Source organism: Narcine bancroftii, chromosome 1 (assembly GCF_036971445.1).
Source record: "Narcine bancroftii isolate sNarBan1 chromosome 1, sNarBan1.hap1, whole genome shotgun sequence".
NCBI lineage: Eukaryota > Metazoa > Chordata > Chondrichthyes > Torpediniformes > Narcinidae > Narcine > Narcine bancroftii.
The window spans coordinates 374104390-374120639 of NC_091469.1; the positions used below are offsets into that span (position 1 = coordinate 374104390).

A 16250-nucleotide genomic window follows, 5' to 3' on the forward strand; every position below is an offset into this window, starting at 1 on the left:
CCGACTCGCGCTGCCAGTTTCCCCCACCCTTGCCCGCCCGACTCGCGCTGCCGGTCTCCCCCACCCTTGCCCGCCCGACTCGCGCTGCCGGTCTCCCCCACCCTTGCCCGCCCGACTCGCGCTGCCGGTCTCCCCCACCCTTGCCCGCCCAACTCGCGCTGGCCGTCTCCCCTACCCTTGCCCGCCCGACTCGCGCTGCCGGTCTCCCCCACCCTTGCCCGCCCGACTCGCGCTGCCGGTCTCCCCCACCCTTGCCCGCCCGACTCGCGCTGCCGGTCTCCCCCACCCTTGCCCGCCCGACTCGCGCTGCCGGTCTCCCCCACCCTTGCCCGCCCGACTCGCGCTGCCGGTCTCCCCCACCCTTGCCCGCCCGACGCGCTGCCGGTCTCCCCAACCCTTGCCCGCCCGACTCGCGCTGCCGGTCTCCCCCGCCCGACTCGCGCTGCCGGTCTCCCCCACCCTTGCCCGCCCGACTCGCGCTGCCGGTCTCCCCCACCCTTGCCCGCCCGACTCGCGCTGCCGGTCTCCCCCACCCTTGCCCGCCCGACTCGCGCTGCCGGTCTCCCACAACCTTGCCCGCCCGACTCGCGCTGCCCGTCTCCCCCACCCTTGCCCGCCCGACTCGCGCTGGCCGTCTCCCCCACCCTTGCACGCCCGACTCGCGCTGGCCGTCTCCCCCACCCTTGCACGCCCGACTCGCGATGCCGGTCTCCCCCACCCTTGCCCGCCCGACTCGCGCTGCCGGTCTCCCCCACCCTTGCCCGCCCGACTCGCGCTGCCGGTCTCCCCCACCCTTGCCCGCCCGACTCGCGCTGCCGGTCTCCCCCACCCTTGCCCGCCCGACTCGCGCTGCCGGTCTCCCCCACCCTTGCCCGCCCGACTCGCGCTGGCCGTCTCCCCCACCCTTGCACGCCCGACTCGCGATGCCGGTCTCCCCCACCCTTGCCCGCCCGACTCGCGCTGCCGGACTCCCCCACCCTTGCCCGCCCGACTCGCGCTGCCGGTCTCCCCCACCCTTGCCCGCCCGACTCGCGCTGCCGGTCTCCCCCACCCTTGCCCGCCCGACTCGCGCTGCCGGTCTCCCCCACCCTTGCCCGCCCGACTCGCGCTGCCGGTCTCCCCCACCCTTGCCCGCCCGACTCGCGCTGCCGGTCTCCCCCACCCTTGCCCGCCCGACTCGCGCTGCCGGTCTCCCCCACCCTTGCCCGCCCGACTCGCGCTGCCGGTCTCCCCCACCCTTGCCCGCCCGACTCGCGCTGCCGGTCTCCCCCACCCTTGCCCGCCCGACTCGCGCTGCCGGTCTCCCCCACCCTTGCCCGCCCGACTAGCGCTGCCGGTCTCCCCCACCCTTGCCCGCCCGACTCGCGCTGCCGGTCTCCCCCACCCTTGCCCGCCCGACTCGCGCTGCCGGTCTCCCCCACCCTTGCCCGCCCGACTCGCGCTGCCCGTCTCCCCCACCCTTGCCCGCCCGACTCGCGCTGCCCGTCTCCCCCACCCTTGCCCGCCCGACTCGCGCTGCCCGTCTCCCCCACCCTTGCACGCCCGACTCGCGCTGGCCGTCTCCCCCACCCTTGCACGCCCGACTCGCGCTGCCCGTCTCTCCCCCCCCAACCCCCCTTGCCCACCTGACTCACGCTGCCATCTCTCTCCCTACTTGCCTGATTTTGAAGCTTTCCCGATTTTAGATGTCCGGATAAAGGATTGTGTATCTGTATAATGTGTTTTGTGTATAATGCGACTGCCACCCACCCCCCCTTTTTTTTTGAGGGGAAAAAAGAGAAAAATTTAACCCCCGTGTATAATGCGACTCCCCTCACCAATCTGATTCGCGCTGGTGTCTCTCTCGCCTGCCCGATTCACGCTGGCGTCTCTCTCCTCCACTCACCCGCCTGATTCGCGCTGGCACCTCCCCCCTTGCCTGCCCAATTTGCATTGGCATCTCTCGCCCCCACTCACCTGCCTGATTCGTGCTGGCGTATCTCTCCCCCTTCGCCCGCCCCAATCGCGCTGCTGTCTCTCTCTCTCTCTCTCCCTTCGCCCGGCCGAGTCATGCTGGCGTCTCTCTCCCCCCTCGCCCGGCCAAATTGCGCTGGCGTCGCTCTGTCTACCCCCTCGCCCGGCCAAGTCGCGCTGGCGTCTCTCTCTCTCTCCACCCACCCCGCCCAACCTAGTCGCGCTGCCATCAATGTCGGCGGCTGCTGATAGTCTTACTTACCGTTAAAGCTGGCAGAAATTTTTTTTTAACTAATAACCTCGTGTATAATCCGACCCCCCCCCCCTCCACTTTGTGCTGAAATTTCGATACAAAATTTTTCACATTATACATGAATATTTACAGTAAATAACATTTGTGAAAAGTTTTGTATAATTGATATTGAGAAAAGGTATAGTTGTTGCACTCCTCAGTATCTGCATATTGTTGCAATATTTTACAGTTCAAATCCAAGTTAATTTTCGAAGTCTCCATGGGTTTCTTGCTTAATCAGATTGCAGTCATTTTGCCAGTTGTATTTTCCGTGTGATCTGAACACCCATATTTATCTGAGGGAAGTATTTAATGCAATACCTTGTTAATGTCAACTACTTGAATCTTTTTATTCTGTATCACATGCATCATTTGTTAAGAAAATTGCTACTTGCATATTCTTCTAAATTAAACTGTACAGTGCTGTTTGAGAATCCTTTTTAGTAAAAGGCAACATGTAATTGTTGCATATTTGCAGCCTATTTCCTTTGCTTCTGACCTTGAGAGTGCAAACTAATTGTGCTCTCTTTTGCCATTGATTTTAGACGTTGTGTCATTATACTACTGCTACCTATTTGCATTGTCATCTTGTTCCATGTGGCTTGAAATTGTTAGTTCTGTGAAACATTTGTCTGCATTGATGTTGCCCTTTTTCAGAAATGATATTTCACTGGGTGACATCTCTTCTTACAATAGGAAGAGAAGAAGAGAAAACGTGAAAAAGAACATCTGGGTAGCGAGGCTGATGTTGATGAATTTGACCCAGGCAAAAGAATTGAAGTTGAGCCCCCAACAGATCGACCAGTCCGATCATGCAGAACAAAAGAACAAGGTAGTCATTCCATTTTTAATTTTTCTATGTAAACTGGTAATAAAGTATACGTAGGACTTGAGATGTGAACACATGGGAACTCAGGGCCATTTCATTAGTACTCCAAAAGAGAAGCCCAGTTTAAGATTTTCATCAATCACAATACTGTATTTTCACTCCTATAACGTGCAGAAAATCATAAATTGTGTAAAAATATTTTCATATAATGCACACATGCATAGTCTTGGCAGGTGTAGTATTCTAAATTCCAACTGACAAAAGCAATTTCCATTTAAATGGAACATGGGACAAAGCAGGTACCAGAACTCCCACAGGTTAATCTGCAATTAACACCCAATCAACTTCCCCTAGAAATGTCAATTGCCCATTGAATAGACAATATCCTGCTGCAACACAATTATAGTTTTTAAAACTGTAAATGTTGGGGGGGGGGGGGAGGGGGGAATAGCAGAAAAAAATTAACATAATGACTCCCCTTGTGGCCATTTGCACTGGACACCTCTTTAGACTGCAGTGCAACAGAGTGGATGACTGTCAACACATTTTTCCGGTATGATTTACACTGCAGGCTTCCTCCAAAAAGTTGCAGGGGTCCTGCAGGATAAATCGCGGTGCAGGAATTGACTCAGAATTCCTGCACATTCCTTTTTAGACTGCCTGTGTAGCAGCAAAATTCCTTGACTGTGCCGTTACATGACTGCAGTCTAAGAACCATAATTAACAAGCTTTGGAGAGGAATCTTTGAAGACAGGCCTCAGGGTTAAGCAGGATTTTAATTCTAATATCTCAAATCAGAGGCACTTGACATGTTAATCTCCTCCATCAGAGACAGGTCTGGGCAATTAACAGTGATATGTGGTAAAAATATAACAATTACAGCACAGAAACAGGCCAATTTAGCCCTTCTAGTCCGCACTGATCCAAGTACCCTCCTCTAATCCCACTTACCAGCACTCTGCCCATATTCCTCCATCCGCCTCCCATCCATATACTCATCCAGCTCTTTCTTAAATGACCTCCACCACCTTTCCTGGAAGCCCATTCCACACAGTAACCACTCTCTGAGTAAAGAAGTTCCCCCTCATGTTACTCCTAAACCTTTGCCCGTCAACTCTCAACCCATGACCTCTTGTATCCATCTCTCCTACTCTCAATGGGAAAAGCCTTTCTACGTCAATTCTATCTATCCCTCTCATTATCTTAAACACCTCTATCAAATATGGTAATTTGCATTCATTTTATGCATAATCATTAGGTGATAGAAAGAGATATTATTCCAACATCTCACCAATTATTTACAATTTAAACAGTATTCATTTGCTAGGTTTCTCAAATTTGTTATTTTGCTCAAATGTTTTGCTTCAACTTTGTCAAGATGTCTTCTTGTTGATATTGGAGATGGCAAGAATGAGGTAGCATTTGTATGAAACTTGGCACTCTAGAAAATCAGTTATTAAACAGCCTTTACATTTTATTCTGGGTTGTTTGGTTCATTGGGCATGTTAACTCAGTATTCTTTCATTTCTAAATTAACATTAATTCTTTGAAGTTCTACACCATTTCAATAAATGTAGCTCTATTTATATAGCATATCCCAAGTTGAAAAGCACTTTATGTAATGCATATACTTTTATACTTTTAAAACTAGTGGTTTATGTAAGCAATGAAGATTATCAGTGATCTTTCAATATTAATTTTTGTATTAAAAGCTGAAAGTGAGAATACACCTTTGCAACAATTATTGGAACACTTCTTACGCCAATTACAGAGGTAAGTCTCACTGTCATAACTGACTATCATGAAAAATAAAATAATAAAAACACAGAAATGCTAGAGGAGCTCAGCAGGTTATGGTATGAGAAACCTTCTGAGAATCATACCGTGAAGAAGGGCTCAGACCTTGTACGCTGCAAAACCTGCCGAGTTCTGACAGCATTTTTGTTACAGCATCTGCAGTCTTTCATGTTTCACTCCATGAAAAATAAAATTGCTGGCATGAGCACAGTGATAAATAAATAATTTGCAGTTTTACAGCACCTTCAACTAATGTCTATTTCCTTGGTGAGAAGGATAGATTTAACTATTTGCTACAATGTGCATGAGAGGAGTTTTTGTTTTCCTTTGAAGCAGAAGCTAGCTTTTACTTGCCATTTATGCTCACTCTCAAAGGAATTCTCCAGTGTGTAGCAGACATAAATTTCAATTTTACTATAATTTTACTAAAGTGTCTTTCTGGTGTAGCCTGTTAACTAAAATGTTTTATTGTGTGTGTTACACCTACTTCATTTTTCCTCTCACTGCTACCTCAGCTATTTCTACCTTTTCCTGAGGCCCAGAGTCAAAAGATGAAGGAAAAAACAACTGCACTTGATGATACAATTTGATTCTATTCAATCTATTACGAATGCATTGTAAAATATAATTTCCCTCATGCTTAAACTTAGTGATACATTAAAACCTTAGTAATGCTTATCCAGAAGTAGAGAATCCTAGTCATCTTTTATTGTGCAAAAAAATTAAAAAACAATAAACCAGGAGAGGAGTCACGTGATGGAGTAGGGGCCGGTAGTGGAACTCCAGCCCTCTCCAGAAAAGTAAAAAAAAGAGAGAGAAAAAGCAAAGGCACAAACATAAAAACCAAAACAAAGTGAAAGTAAAAGCGTGGAGAAAATGGCAGTGAAGAAAGAAAAACCAAAAACATTGGGAAGAAAAGAAGAAGGAAAGACGTCGGAAGAAGGTGAAGGCCTTACCTGTACGAGGAGGCCCGCCGTGGAGAGAGAAGCCCGCTCCCTGAGGTCAGTTGAAGCCCCAAACTCGGAACTACAAAAATGGCTCACGGAGCCAAACAAAAGTGCGCAACACTGACGGGAGGGGGGACCAGCTGAGGAGTAGATCTCCACAGCTGAAACAGACAACTACAACACAACAGCAAGAGGAAAACACAGAAAATAACGAGAGCAAGAAAGAAGAGAGTAAAAATAAGAAATCAAAGAAACAACACATGACCAACCCAGAGGAAGAAGACCAACACCAAGACACTTCTAATAAAAATAAGAAGACCAAAAATACACAACAAAATAAAACAAACAACTCAACAAGAAAACCAGAAGAGACAGAGGTAAAGGACACAGATCCTGGAGTGGACTCAGAAGAAGAGGAAGAACACAGAGAAATGGAAGATGAAGGGAAGGGCAAGTACATGGATATATTTTTTTTTAATATATGGAAACAGTAAAAGAATGGCAGTCACAAGAATTCAGTGAAATAAAAAGAAGAAGAAAAAGTACAGAAGAAAAAGTGAATAGATTAGAGATGATCATGACAGATATAGGAAAAAGTAGACAAGGTGGAAGAACGAGAAACAGCCATAGAAATGGAAGTAGATGACTTAAAAAAGAAATTAGAAGAATATGATAAAAAAGTTAGAGACACAAGAGCTGTTAGCTCAGAAGATAGATATAATGGAAAATTATAATAGAAGAAACAATATAAAGATAGTGGGCCCTAAGGAAGATGAAGAAGGCAAAAATATGAAAGAATTTATAAAAGAATGGATCCCCAGGGTCCTAGGAAGACCAGAATTACAGGAAGAAATGAAAATAGAAAGGGCACACAGAACATTACCCCACTAAACCTATCTTTGGCTTGGCTTCGCGGACGAAGATTTATGGAGGGGGTAAAAAGTCCACGTCAGCTGCAGGCTCGTTTGTGGCTGACCAGTCCGATGCGGGACAGGCAGACACGATTGCAGCGGTTGCAAGGGAAAATTGGTTGGTTGGGGTTGGGTGTTGGGTTTTTCCTCCTTTGCCTTTTGTCAGTGAGGTGGGCTCTGCGGTCTTCTTCAAAGGAGGCTGCTGCCCGCCAAACTGTGAGGCGCCAAGATGCACGGTTTGAGGCGTTATCAGCCCACTGGCGGTGGTCAATGTGGCAGGCACCAAGAGATTTCTTTAGGCAGTCCTTGTACCTTTTCTTTGGTGCACCTCTGTCACGGTGGCCAGTGGAGAGCTCGCCATATAATACGATCTTGGGAAGGCGATGGTCCTCCATTCTGGAGACGTGACCCATCCAGCGCAGCTGGATCTTCAGCAGCGTGGAATATTCTCCCAGAATCACAGTGCGGCTTTCGCGCAAACAGAGGAACCACTGACATGGTCTTTGCCCTCAGACAGCTCCAAGAAAAGTGCAGAGAACAAAACAAAGGACTCTACATCACCTTTGTTGACCTCACCAAAGCCTTCGACACCGTGAGCAGGAAAGGGCTTTGGCAAATACTAGAGCGCATCGGATGTCCCCCAAAGTTCCTCAACATGATTATCCCACTAAACCACAACCACAACAAAAACCAAGATCCATTCTAGTAAAATTCCTAAGATATACAACAAGAGAAAATATATTGGAGAAAGCAATGAAGAAAATAAGAGAAGACAAAAAACCACTGGAATACAAGGGTCAATTTTTTTTTCTCTATCCAGATATAAGTTTTGAATTCCTGAAGAAGAGGAAGGAGTTTAATGCAGCAAAAACGACCCTATGGAAAAAAGGTTATAAATTTATGTTAAAATACCCAGCAGTACTTAAAATATTTATTCCAGGACAGCAAAACAGACTATTCTCGGATCCGGAAGAAGCACGAAAATTTGCAGAACAACTACAAAACAGACAGAGAGATGAAGAGATGTAACAAGAACAAAAATGACAACAAACTATATGTATGTGTGTATGTATATATATATATATATATATATATATGTGTGTATATATAAAAACTGGAGTATAGGTAAGAACTAAGAAGGGAAAGAAAGGGAAGAAAGGAAGTAAGGAGGGAATTAAGAGAGTGACCTTTGTTATATATGAAGATTAAAATCTTTTTCTGGGGGGACTGGGTGGGGAAGAATTACAGTCACTGCGAAATCAGTTGACGCTTGCGAGTGAATTCGCAAATCCAAATGGAGAGGGGAGATGTGGTTGCCTGACAAGGGACAAAGGGCAACTCAGAAAGGGGAGGGCCTATTGGGATTAAAGGAATTTTAGATATGAGAATAGTGGAAATATTTTATGTTTTAGAAATGTTGTCTTATAATGTGTTCAAAAAAAGAAAACAGAAATGGAAAGAAGGGAAGGTGGTGATGAGGAAACGGAAAGGAAAGATAAACAAAGTATGAAATGGCTATGTTGAACTATATGACTTTAAATATTAATGGAATACATAACCAAATCAAAAGGAAGAAACTGTTAAATTTACTGAAAAAAGAAAAAATTGATATAGCATTCGTACAAGAAACACATCTAACTGAAGTAGAACACAAGAAATTAAAGAGAGATTGGATAGGACATGTAACAGCAGCATCATATAATTCAAAAGCCAGAGGAGTAGCTATATTAATCAATAAAAATGTACCAATCAAAATAGAAGAGGAAATAATAGATCCAGCAGGGAGGTATGTAATGATAAAATGTCAGATATATTCAGAATTTTGGAATTTACTCAATGTGTATTCACCTAATGAAGAAGATCAAAAATTTATGCAAGATATCTTTTTGAAGATATCAGACACGCAAGGGAACATACTAATAGGAGGGGATTTTAACCTTAATTTGGACTCAAACATGGATAAAACTGGAAAAAAAACTAACAGAAAGAACAAAGTAACCAAATTTATAATTAAATCGATGCAAGAAATGCAACTTTTGGATATATGGAGGAAACAACACCCAAAGGAAAAGGAATATTCATATTATTCGGGTAGACATAAAACATACTCAAGGATAGACCTATTCCTGTTATCAGCCCACATTCAAGGGAGAGTTAGGAAAACGGAATATAAAGCTAGACTATTATCGGACCACTCACCCCTGTTATTGGCAATAGAGCTAGAGGACATCCCACCAAGAATGTATAGATGGAGATTAAACTCCATGCTACTTAAAAGACAGGATTTTCGAGAATTCATTGAACGACAAATTAAAATGTACTTTGAAATAAATATGGAATCAGTGAAAGATAAGTTTATACTATGGGACGCAATGAAAGCATTCATCAGAGGGCAAATAATAAGTTATGTAACCAGGATGAAGAAGGACTATAATCGGGAAACAGAACAGTTGGAAAGGGAAATAACAAATATAGAAAAAGAATTAGCAATAAACGAAGATACAACTAAAAGAAGAGAATTGGCAGATAAAAAAATAAAAATATGAAACACTACAAACATATAAGGTGGAGAAGAACATAATGAAGACAAAACAGAAATATTATGAGCTAGGAGAAAAAATGCACAAAATTCTAGCATGGCAATTTAAGACAGAACAAATTAAAAGAATGGTATTGGCATTAAGGAAAAAGGACAAGCAAATTACATATAATCCAATGGAAATAAATGAAAACTTCAGGGAATTCTACGAGCAACTATATCAAACTGAAAACAAAGGGAAAGAAGACAAAATAGATGAATTTCTAACTAAAATTACCGAAAACTACCGAAATTACAAACAGAGGAGCAAAATAAATTAATAAAACCATTTGAAATAGAAGAATTACAGGAGATATTAAAAAAACTACCGAACAATAAAACACCAGGAGAGGATGGATTCCCAATAGAATTCTATAAAACATTTAAAGACTTATTAATTCCTCCCCTTCTGAAAGTAATCAACCAGATTGATAAAACTCAAAGCATACCAGATTCATGCAAAACAGCAATAATTACAGTAATACCAAAGACAGGGAAAGATCCACTTGCACCAGTGTCATATAGACCAATATCTTTACTTAACACAGATTATAAGATAATAGCTAAACTATTAGCAAACAGATTAGCCAACTATGTATCAAAAATAGTAAATCTAGACTAAACTGGATTTATTAAAAAAAGATGAACAACGGACAATATCTGTAAATTTATTAACTTAATTCATGCAGTAGAAGGAAATAAAACTCAAACAGTAGCGGTTGCTTTAGACGCAGAGAAGGCCTGGAATGGAATTATTTATTCAAAGTACTACAAAAATTCAGCCTACCAGAGAAATATGTTAATTCGATTAAAGCATTATATAAGGGGCCATTGGCGAAAGTGACAGGAAATGGATATATATCAAAACAATTTAACTTAAGCAGAACAACAAGGCAGGGATGTCCACTATCTCCTTCACTGTTCGCGTTAGCTATAGAACAACTAGCAGAACTGATAAGAACAGAAAATAAAATAAAAGGGATAAAAGTAAAAGACAAGGAATATAAAATCAGTCTATTTGCAGATGATGTTATAATATACTTAACAGAACCAGAAATATCAATAAAAGAATTACATAGGAAATTGAAGGAATATGGAGAAGTGTCGGGGTACAAGATCAACACAAATAAAAGTGAAGCAATGCCAATGAATAATGTGGATTTCTCAAAGTTTAAGAAAGAATCGCCATTTAGATGGCAAATGCAAGCAATGCAATACCTAGGTATACAACTAAATAAAAACCTTGGCCATCTATATAAACTCAATTACCATCTATTAATGAGAAAATTACAAGACAACTTAGAGTATTGGAAAGACTTACCACTAACACTGACAGGAAGGATAAACTGTATTAAAATGAACATTTTCCCAAGAATACAATACCTATTTCAGTCATTACCAATACGCCTAACAGAGAAATTCTTCAAGGTGTTAAAGAAAATAATAAGGAAATTTTTATGGAAAGGGGGGAAACCAAGGATAGCACTAGATAAATTAACAGAATGGTACAAACAAGGAGGCTTACAACTACCAAACTTTAAAAATTATTATAGAGCCGCACAATTAAGATACCTATCAGATTTTTATCAAACAAGGGAAAAACCAGATTGGACCAGATTAGAACTAGATAAAATGGGGGAGAAGATACCTGAACATATACTATATAAATGGGATGAAAAATTGGTACAACGTAGGAATTCACTGGTATTGCATCATCTGCTCAACATTTGAAAGAAGATTCATGTAGAAAGAAATAAAGCAAATTACCAACTACCAAAACTAATATTGATGCAAAATCAGCTAATCCCTTTTACAATAGATAACCTTTCCTTTAGAGAATGGGAGAGAAAAGGGATCAAAAGAATAGAAAATTGTTTTTCGGGAAATAAATTATTATCCTTTGAACAAATGAAGGATAAATATAATATACTTTGCATACTACCAACTGAAAACCTACTTGAAGGACAAATTGGGAAAAAGTCTGAGGTTACCAGAAGGAAGCAATTTTGAATATGTGATTACAGACACAATGATAATCAAAAAATTTGTAACAAACATGTACATCAAACTGCAAGAAAAGGAGAACGAGGAAACAATTGGTAAACCTAAACAAAAATGGGAACAAGATCTAAACATAAAGATAAAGAACGAAACATGGGAGAAGCTATGCTCCGGAACTATGAGAAATACCATAAACACGAGGTTACGCGATACAATATAATTGGATACACAGGCTATATATCGCACCTCAAAAGTTAAATAAATGGGACCCAACGGTATCAGACAGATGTTTTTGCTGTAAAAAGGAAACAGGAACAACAATTCATGCAATTTGGACATGTGAGAAAGTGGAAAAATTTTGGGAAGATCTAAACCAGATATTAAATAAAATCACAAAAAGCAATATACCAAAAAACCCAGAGATCTTCCTCCTAAGTAATATAAGAAACAAAGAATTTGGACTCGATTTGGATGGAGCACAAGAAAGATTTGTTATGATAGCCGTAGCTGTAGCAAAATAATGTATTATGTCAACCTGGAAATTAGAAGACAACTTGAGAATACAAAAATGGTACATAGAAATGAATAAATGATTTCCATTAGAAAAAAAATAACATATAATTTAAGAAATAACATTACAATATTCGAACAAATATGGGAGCCATATATGAAACAATAGAGAAATCCTACCATGGACTTCCACCACCTAAAATGACAGAAGGAGAAGATAACGAAAAGAACTGACTCAGTAAAATTTCTTGTTTATTTTTATTAAATGACAACATTGTTTAACGGGTTTAATGTATCTTATAGATTGAACTTTAAATAAATGGGAAAGGGAGTGAGGGAGGGAGGGAGGGAGGGGGAAAAAAGGGGGAGAAAATGAAACTGAATATATTTAAGAAGAAAAATGTCTGTATGTATCTTGGTCAATATGGTTTATAGTGTGAAAAATAAAAAAATTTAAAAAAAACACAATAAACCCAAACTTAAAAGTCACCACAGAGCAATTTTCTGTGTGGCTCGATACTACATTGAGTAAGCAACATATACATTGAGATATTTGAAATTATTTGAAGATGAGGAATCTGAAATTGGTGAAATTTAAATAGATATATTGAAAAATCACTGATTTTTACTTTTAGGAAAGATCCTCATGGATTTTTTGCATTCCCTGTTACGGATAGTATTGCACCTGGTTATTCCATGATAATAAAACATCCGATGGATTTCAGTACCATGAAGGATAAAATCCTGGCAAATGAATACAACTCCATTACAGAATTCAAGGTAAGGTTGATATAGGCCTCATACGAGTACCAGTAAATATTGGGAAATATTTGAAGAATGCTGTGTTTCCATAATTTCTCAGTTAATTTTTTTTTCTTTCTTTTTCAATCATAATGTACACAGCATTATAATAACACAATTATGTCCAAGTCTACATAGTATAAGTATCATATATAAATTCCAAAGAGTGAAAATGTGACATATTAAAAATAATTTTCCTAAGAAAACAGAAATAAAGAAATAATTATAATATTATATTTGAAAAAAACACAACTGAGCAGCCTATCCCGAGGGTCTGTTGAATAGTTTAAAACCTACAGACAACAAAAACGGCAAGAATTATATTGCATCTGAAAAGAAAGAGTTAATTCATAGAATAATGCCAGTTGTATCCGATGAAAGTAATCAATATGTTTCTTCAAATTTGGTAGTTGTAAGCAAAGTATGACCTGATATTTTTTCAAGATTTAAGAAAGCCATATCATGAGAAAGCCGTTGAAATAATGTAGTAGAATCAGAGTCTTTCCTTTTAAGTAAAATGGTTCTTATAGCTAATAGTGTAGAAAAAGCTTAAACTTGATATGAAGGATTAGGTAAACAGCCTACATCTCTAATTCCAAAGATTTTTCTTTTAAATATTGTCAATGTTTAGATGTGCTTATTTTAGAAACATTTTCCAAATGAAAATACTTTAGACTTGAGAAATCTGAGTGAATGCCCTTTCAAATGGACTAGATTTGTTCCATTTGTTTTCACCCTGGATTTTTTTTGGCAGGGGGGACATTGTTGGTGATGGGAAAATGTTATCAAGTCGCTCAGATATCGTTATGCATAACAAACTTTTTTTTTTAAAAAGTAAGATGAGGAACTTTTATGAGATCAATCTCAAAAATACGCTTGTAAATTGCAATGCATAATTGACCTGTACTGTTGTTTTTGATACAAAGAGAATGCGTCCATGAGCTGCTCCATTTAAATTGAGACTCCACTATCTAAAAAGCGATCCTTTTATGTGCATAAATAGGAGGGCTATTTTTGCAGCAGTCGATGCAAGCAGTAGTTTTAGATCTGGGATACATTGATACATGATGCAGTTATGGAGTAAGCGTGCTCCAGGTTTTTCAGACTTGGCACTGGAGATTTTAGTAGAGGAGGTGGAGAGACAAAGGTATGAATTCATGCTTTCTCTCTTTGACCTCAGAATATGGACTTTAGACTTTGCTTTTTTTTTCATGTAGTGAAGAACTGCATGTATTAGTATAAGAGCAAACAGGAAGCAAAGAAACAGATAATCAATTTAACACTTGCAGAAACCCCATTTCAGATACCAATGCACCAATTTGAGGATAATGCGTGTCTTCAGGTGCAAGGCACCTGATTTCCACCTCAGTAATTACTCTCATTCATTTGTAAAATTCTTATCAAATAATAATTACCAATAGCTTGCATGCCAGTGCTCAGTTTGAATTTTGTCACCAGCACTCAGTTTCAGACCTTGGAGCAAGTACAAATAAGAACTGAATTCAAGAGATGATATGAGAACAGTGACCTTGATGTGAAGGCAATACCCAATTAAACAGTATCAAAGGAGCCTTGGTAACACTGATGGCAGTGTGAATCTAGGTAAAATTCTTCATTGGCTTGAAGCAATATCCTGGGGGTGTCAATTATGTCAGCTCCAGGATATCACTGTGGAAGTTTTCTTAGGGCAGATTCTTAGGTCCAGTAATCTGAAACTGGTTCATCAATGCCTTTCCCTTCATTGTAAGATCAGAAGTAGGGATGGTCATCAAGTTGGGAATGATTGTTTAATGTTCATTGCAACTCCTTAAAAATAATTAGTCATAATATGCATGCAACAAGAATGAGTAAACAAGCAGCCAAACTGTGAGAATTGAAGCGACTACCCTTGACATTCAGTTGCAGTGCCATCAGTGAGTTCACATCATCAACATCCTTTGAGAAAAGGTGAGAGGCAGTAAAATTAACCTGAAGCTTAACTGGAGTGGCCTGAAATACAAAGAGCATGTCAATGGTTGATTATCCTGCAACAAGTGATGCATTTGTTGGATCCCAAAAACCTTTTTATCATCCACAATACACAGGAAAGGAGTAAGAAGGAATAGTTTCTCTTTTCCTTGATAACTACATTTCCAATAGTACTCAAAGCTCAGTAGTTTGTCATGCAACATGCTATTTCAGTGTACAAGTCCTTGAATAATCTTGTTTCTTTATAATATTGTTGAGACAAAAATACCATGCCACACTTTGTTATTGTTTGGGTCTAACCAAATGCTGGTAGGTCCTGCCTCTTACAACTTTTGCTTTTCAACTGTTACTGGTTATATTATATATTATCTTACATATAAATATATTTTTAAAAGATTAGATTGTGGGGGTTTTGGTGTAGGTCACTTCACAGACAGATACATACACTTCACATCTCATTTAAAATGCAAGAGCTTTGTTGAAGCTGGACATTCAGGCCCCGTGACTTTGTGCAAATGGAGAAGTCTGGGCTCAAGTGCTAATAAATATCTTTCAAGGATTGGGTTTTGGAGCCTTGAGAGGGGTTCTGGTTTTTACAAGTCAAAAGAGGAAAAATAGGTGATTTCTCTTTTGGGAGAGAGAAAAGTCAGTTCTGCAGTAGCTTTTTGAGGCTGCAACATGGCAAGCTGGCAGGCTTGTTGAAAACCCCATTTTGAAGACTGGTTGTGAGTTCTGAGTTCAGTCTGTTGAATACCTTTGTAGTCCTTACAAGAGGAAATGGCCAGCTAGAGTGTTTCTCCTGAAATAAGGGAAACAAGAGGAACTCTCTGGTCACCTGGAAGAAGAGGTTATCATTTGGAAAACCCATGATGGGACAGGTTTCTTCAGCAAGATACTGAAGTGATTGATCAGAAGAAATCAGTTTGTGTGTGTCCAACAAGCAACAAATATCTGTTTGAAACCAACAAGAACCTTCCTGAGCAGTAACCATTTATCTTTAAGCACCAGAGCCTGGTGAAAATTCATAAATGTTAAATTCTGTGCATAGTATAAGAATTGCCTGATACCGGTGAACTTGGAGAAGTGAGAAGTGTATGATTGGACTATTAAAGGAAAGTACTTTCCTGAACTTATACACTTTACATCCAAATTAGAAGGGGGTTAAGTTAATAGTAATAAGTTAGAGTTTGATCCTGTTTTCATGTTTAAAGAAAATTAAAAGCAACTTTTGTTTAAGTAACCATTTGTCTTGGTGAATTTCTATTGCTGCTGGGTTTTGGGATCCTCTGGGCTTGTAACAAAATATTTATTCTTTGATTTATCCATTTTGCAATGAGCGCTAAACATGCACGATGCACCCCTGCTGACTGTAGCCACAAAAGCAGAAAAAGTGTTAGATTAGAAACAAAATTCCCTGTGGAATTTCTTTCAACACTCTCACCCTCACCTTCTGTGATGATGGTGACCAAGCTGATTCTCTACCCTTCAGTGATGATCACTACAAGATCCCAGTAGCCTCTGTCCCCCCCACCAGCCACCACCACTACAACCGCCATCACTCACTGATTCACCAAAATTGAATACATAATTTTTTTGTTTTTATTAATCTTTCTTAAATATCTGTATAGCACACATTTATTTCAGTGTTTAATATTATAAATGC

The 16250-nt window shown here is 40.7% G+C and overlaps 1 protein-coding gene across 7 annotated transcripts in view; it reads left to right on the plus strand.

Moving 5' to 3' along the window:
• The window catches only part of brd9 (bromodomain containing 9), a 159107-nt gene that overhangs the window by 35786 nt on the left and 107071 nt on the right, over positions 1 to 16250 (plus strand). For all 7 annotated transcript variants that reach the window (XM_069913320.1, XM_069913316.1, XM_069913318.1 and 4 more), the window contains exons 3-5: positions 2942 to 3077; positions 4787 to 4847; positions 12454 to 12598. In XM_069913320.1, the coding sequence (XP_069769421.1) occupies positions 2942 to 3077; positions 4787 to 4847; positions 12454 to 12598 (342 nt within the window). The remainder of the gene's footprint in view (positions 1 to 2941; positions 3078 to 4786; positions 4848 to 12453; positions 12599 to 16250) is intronic.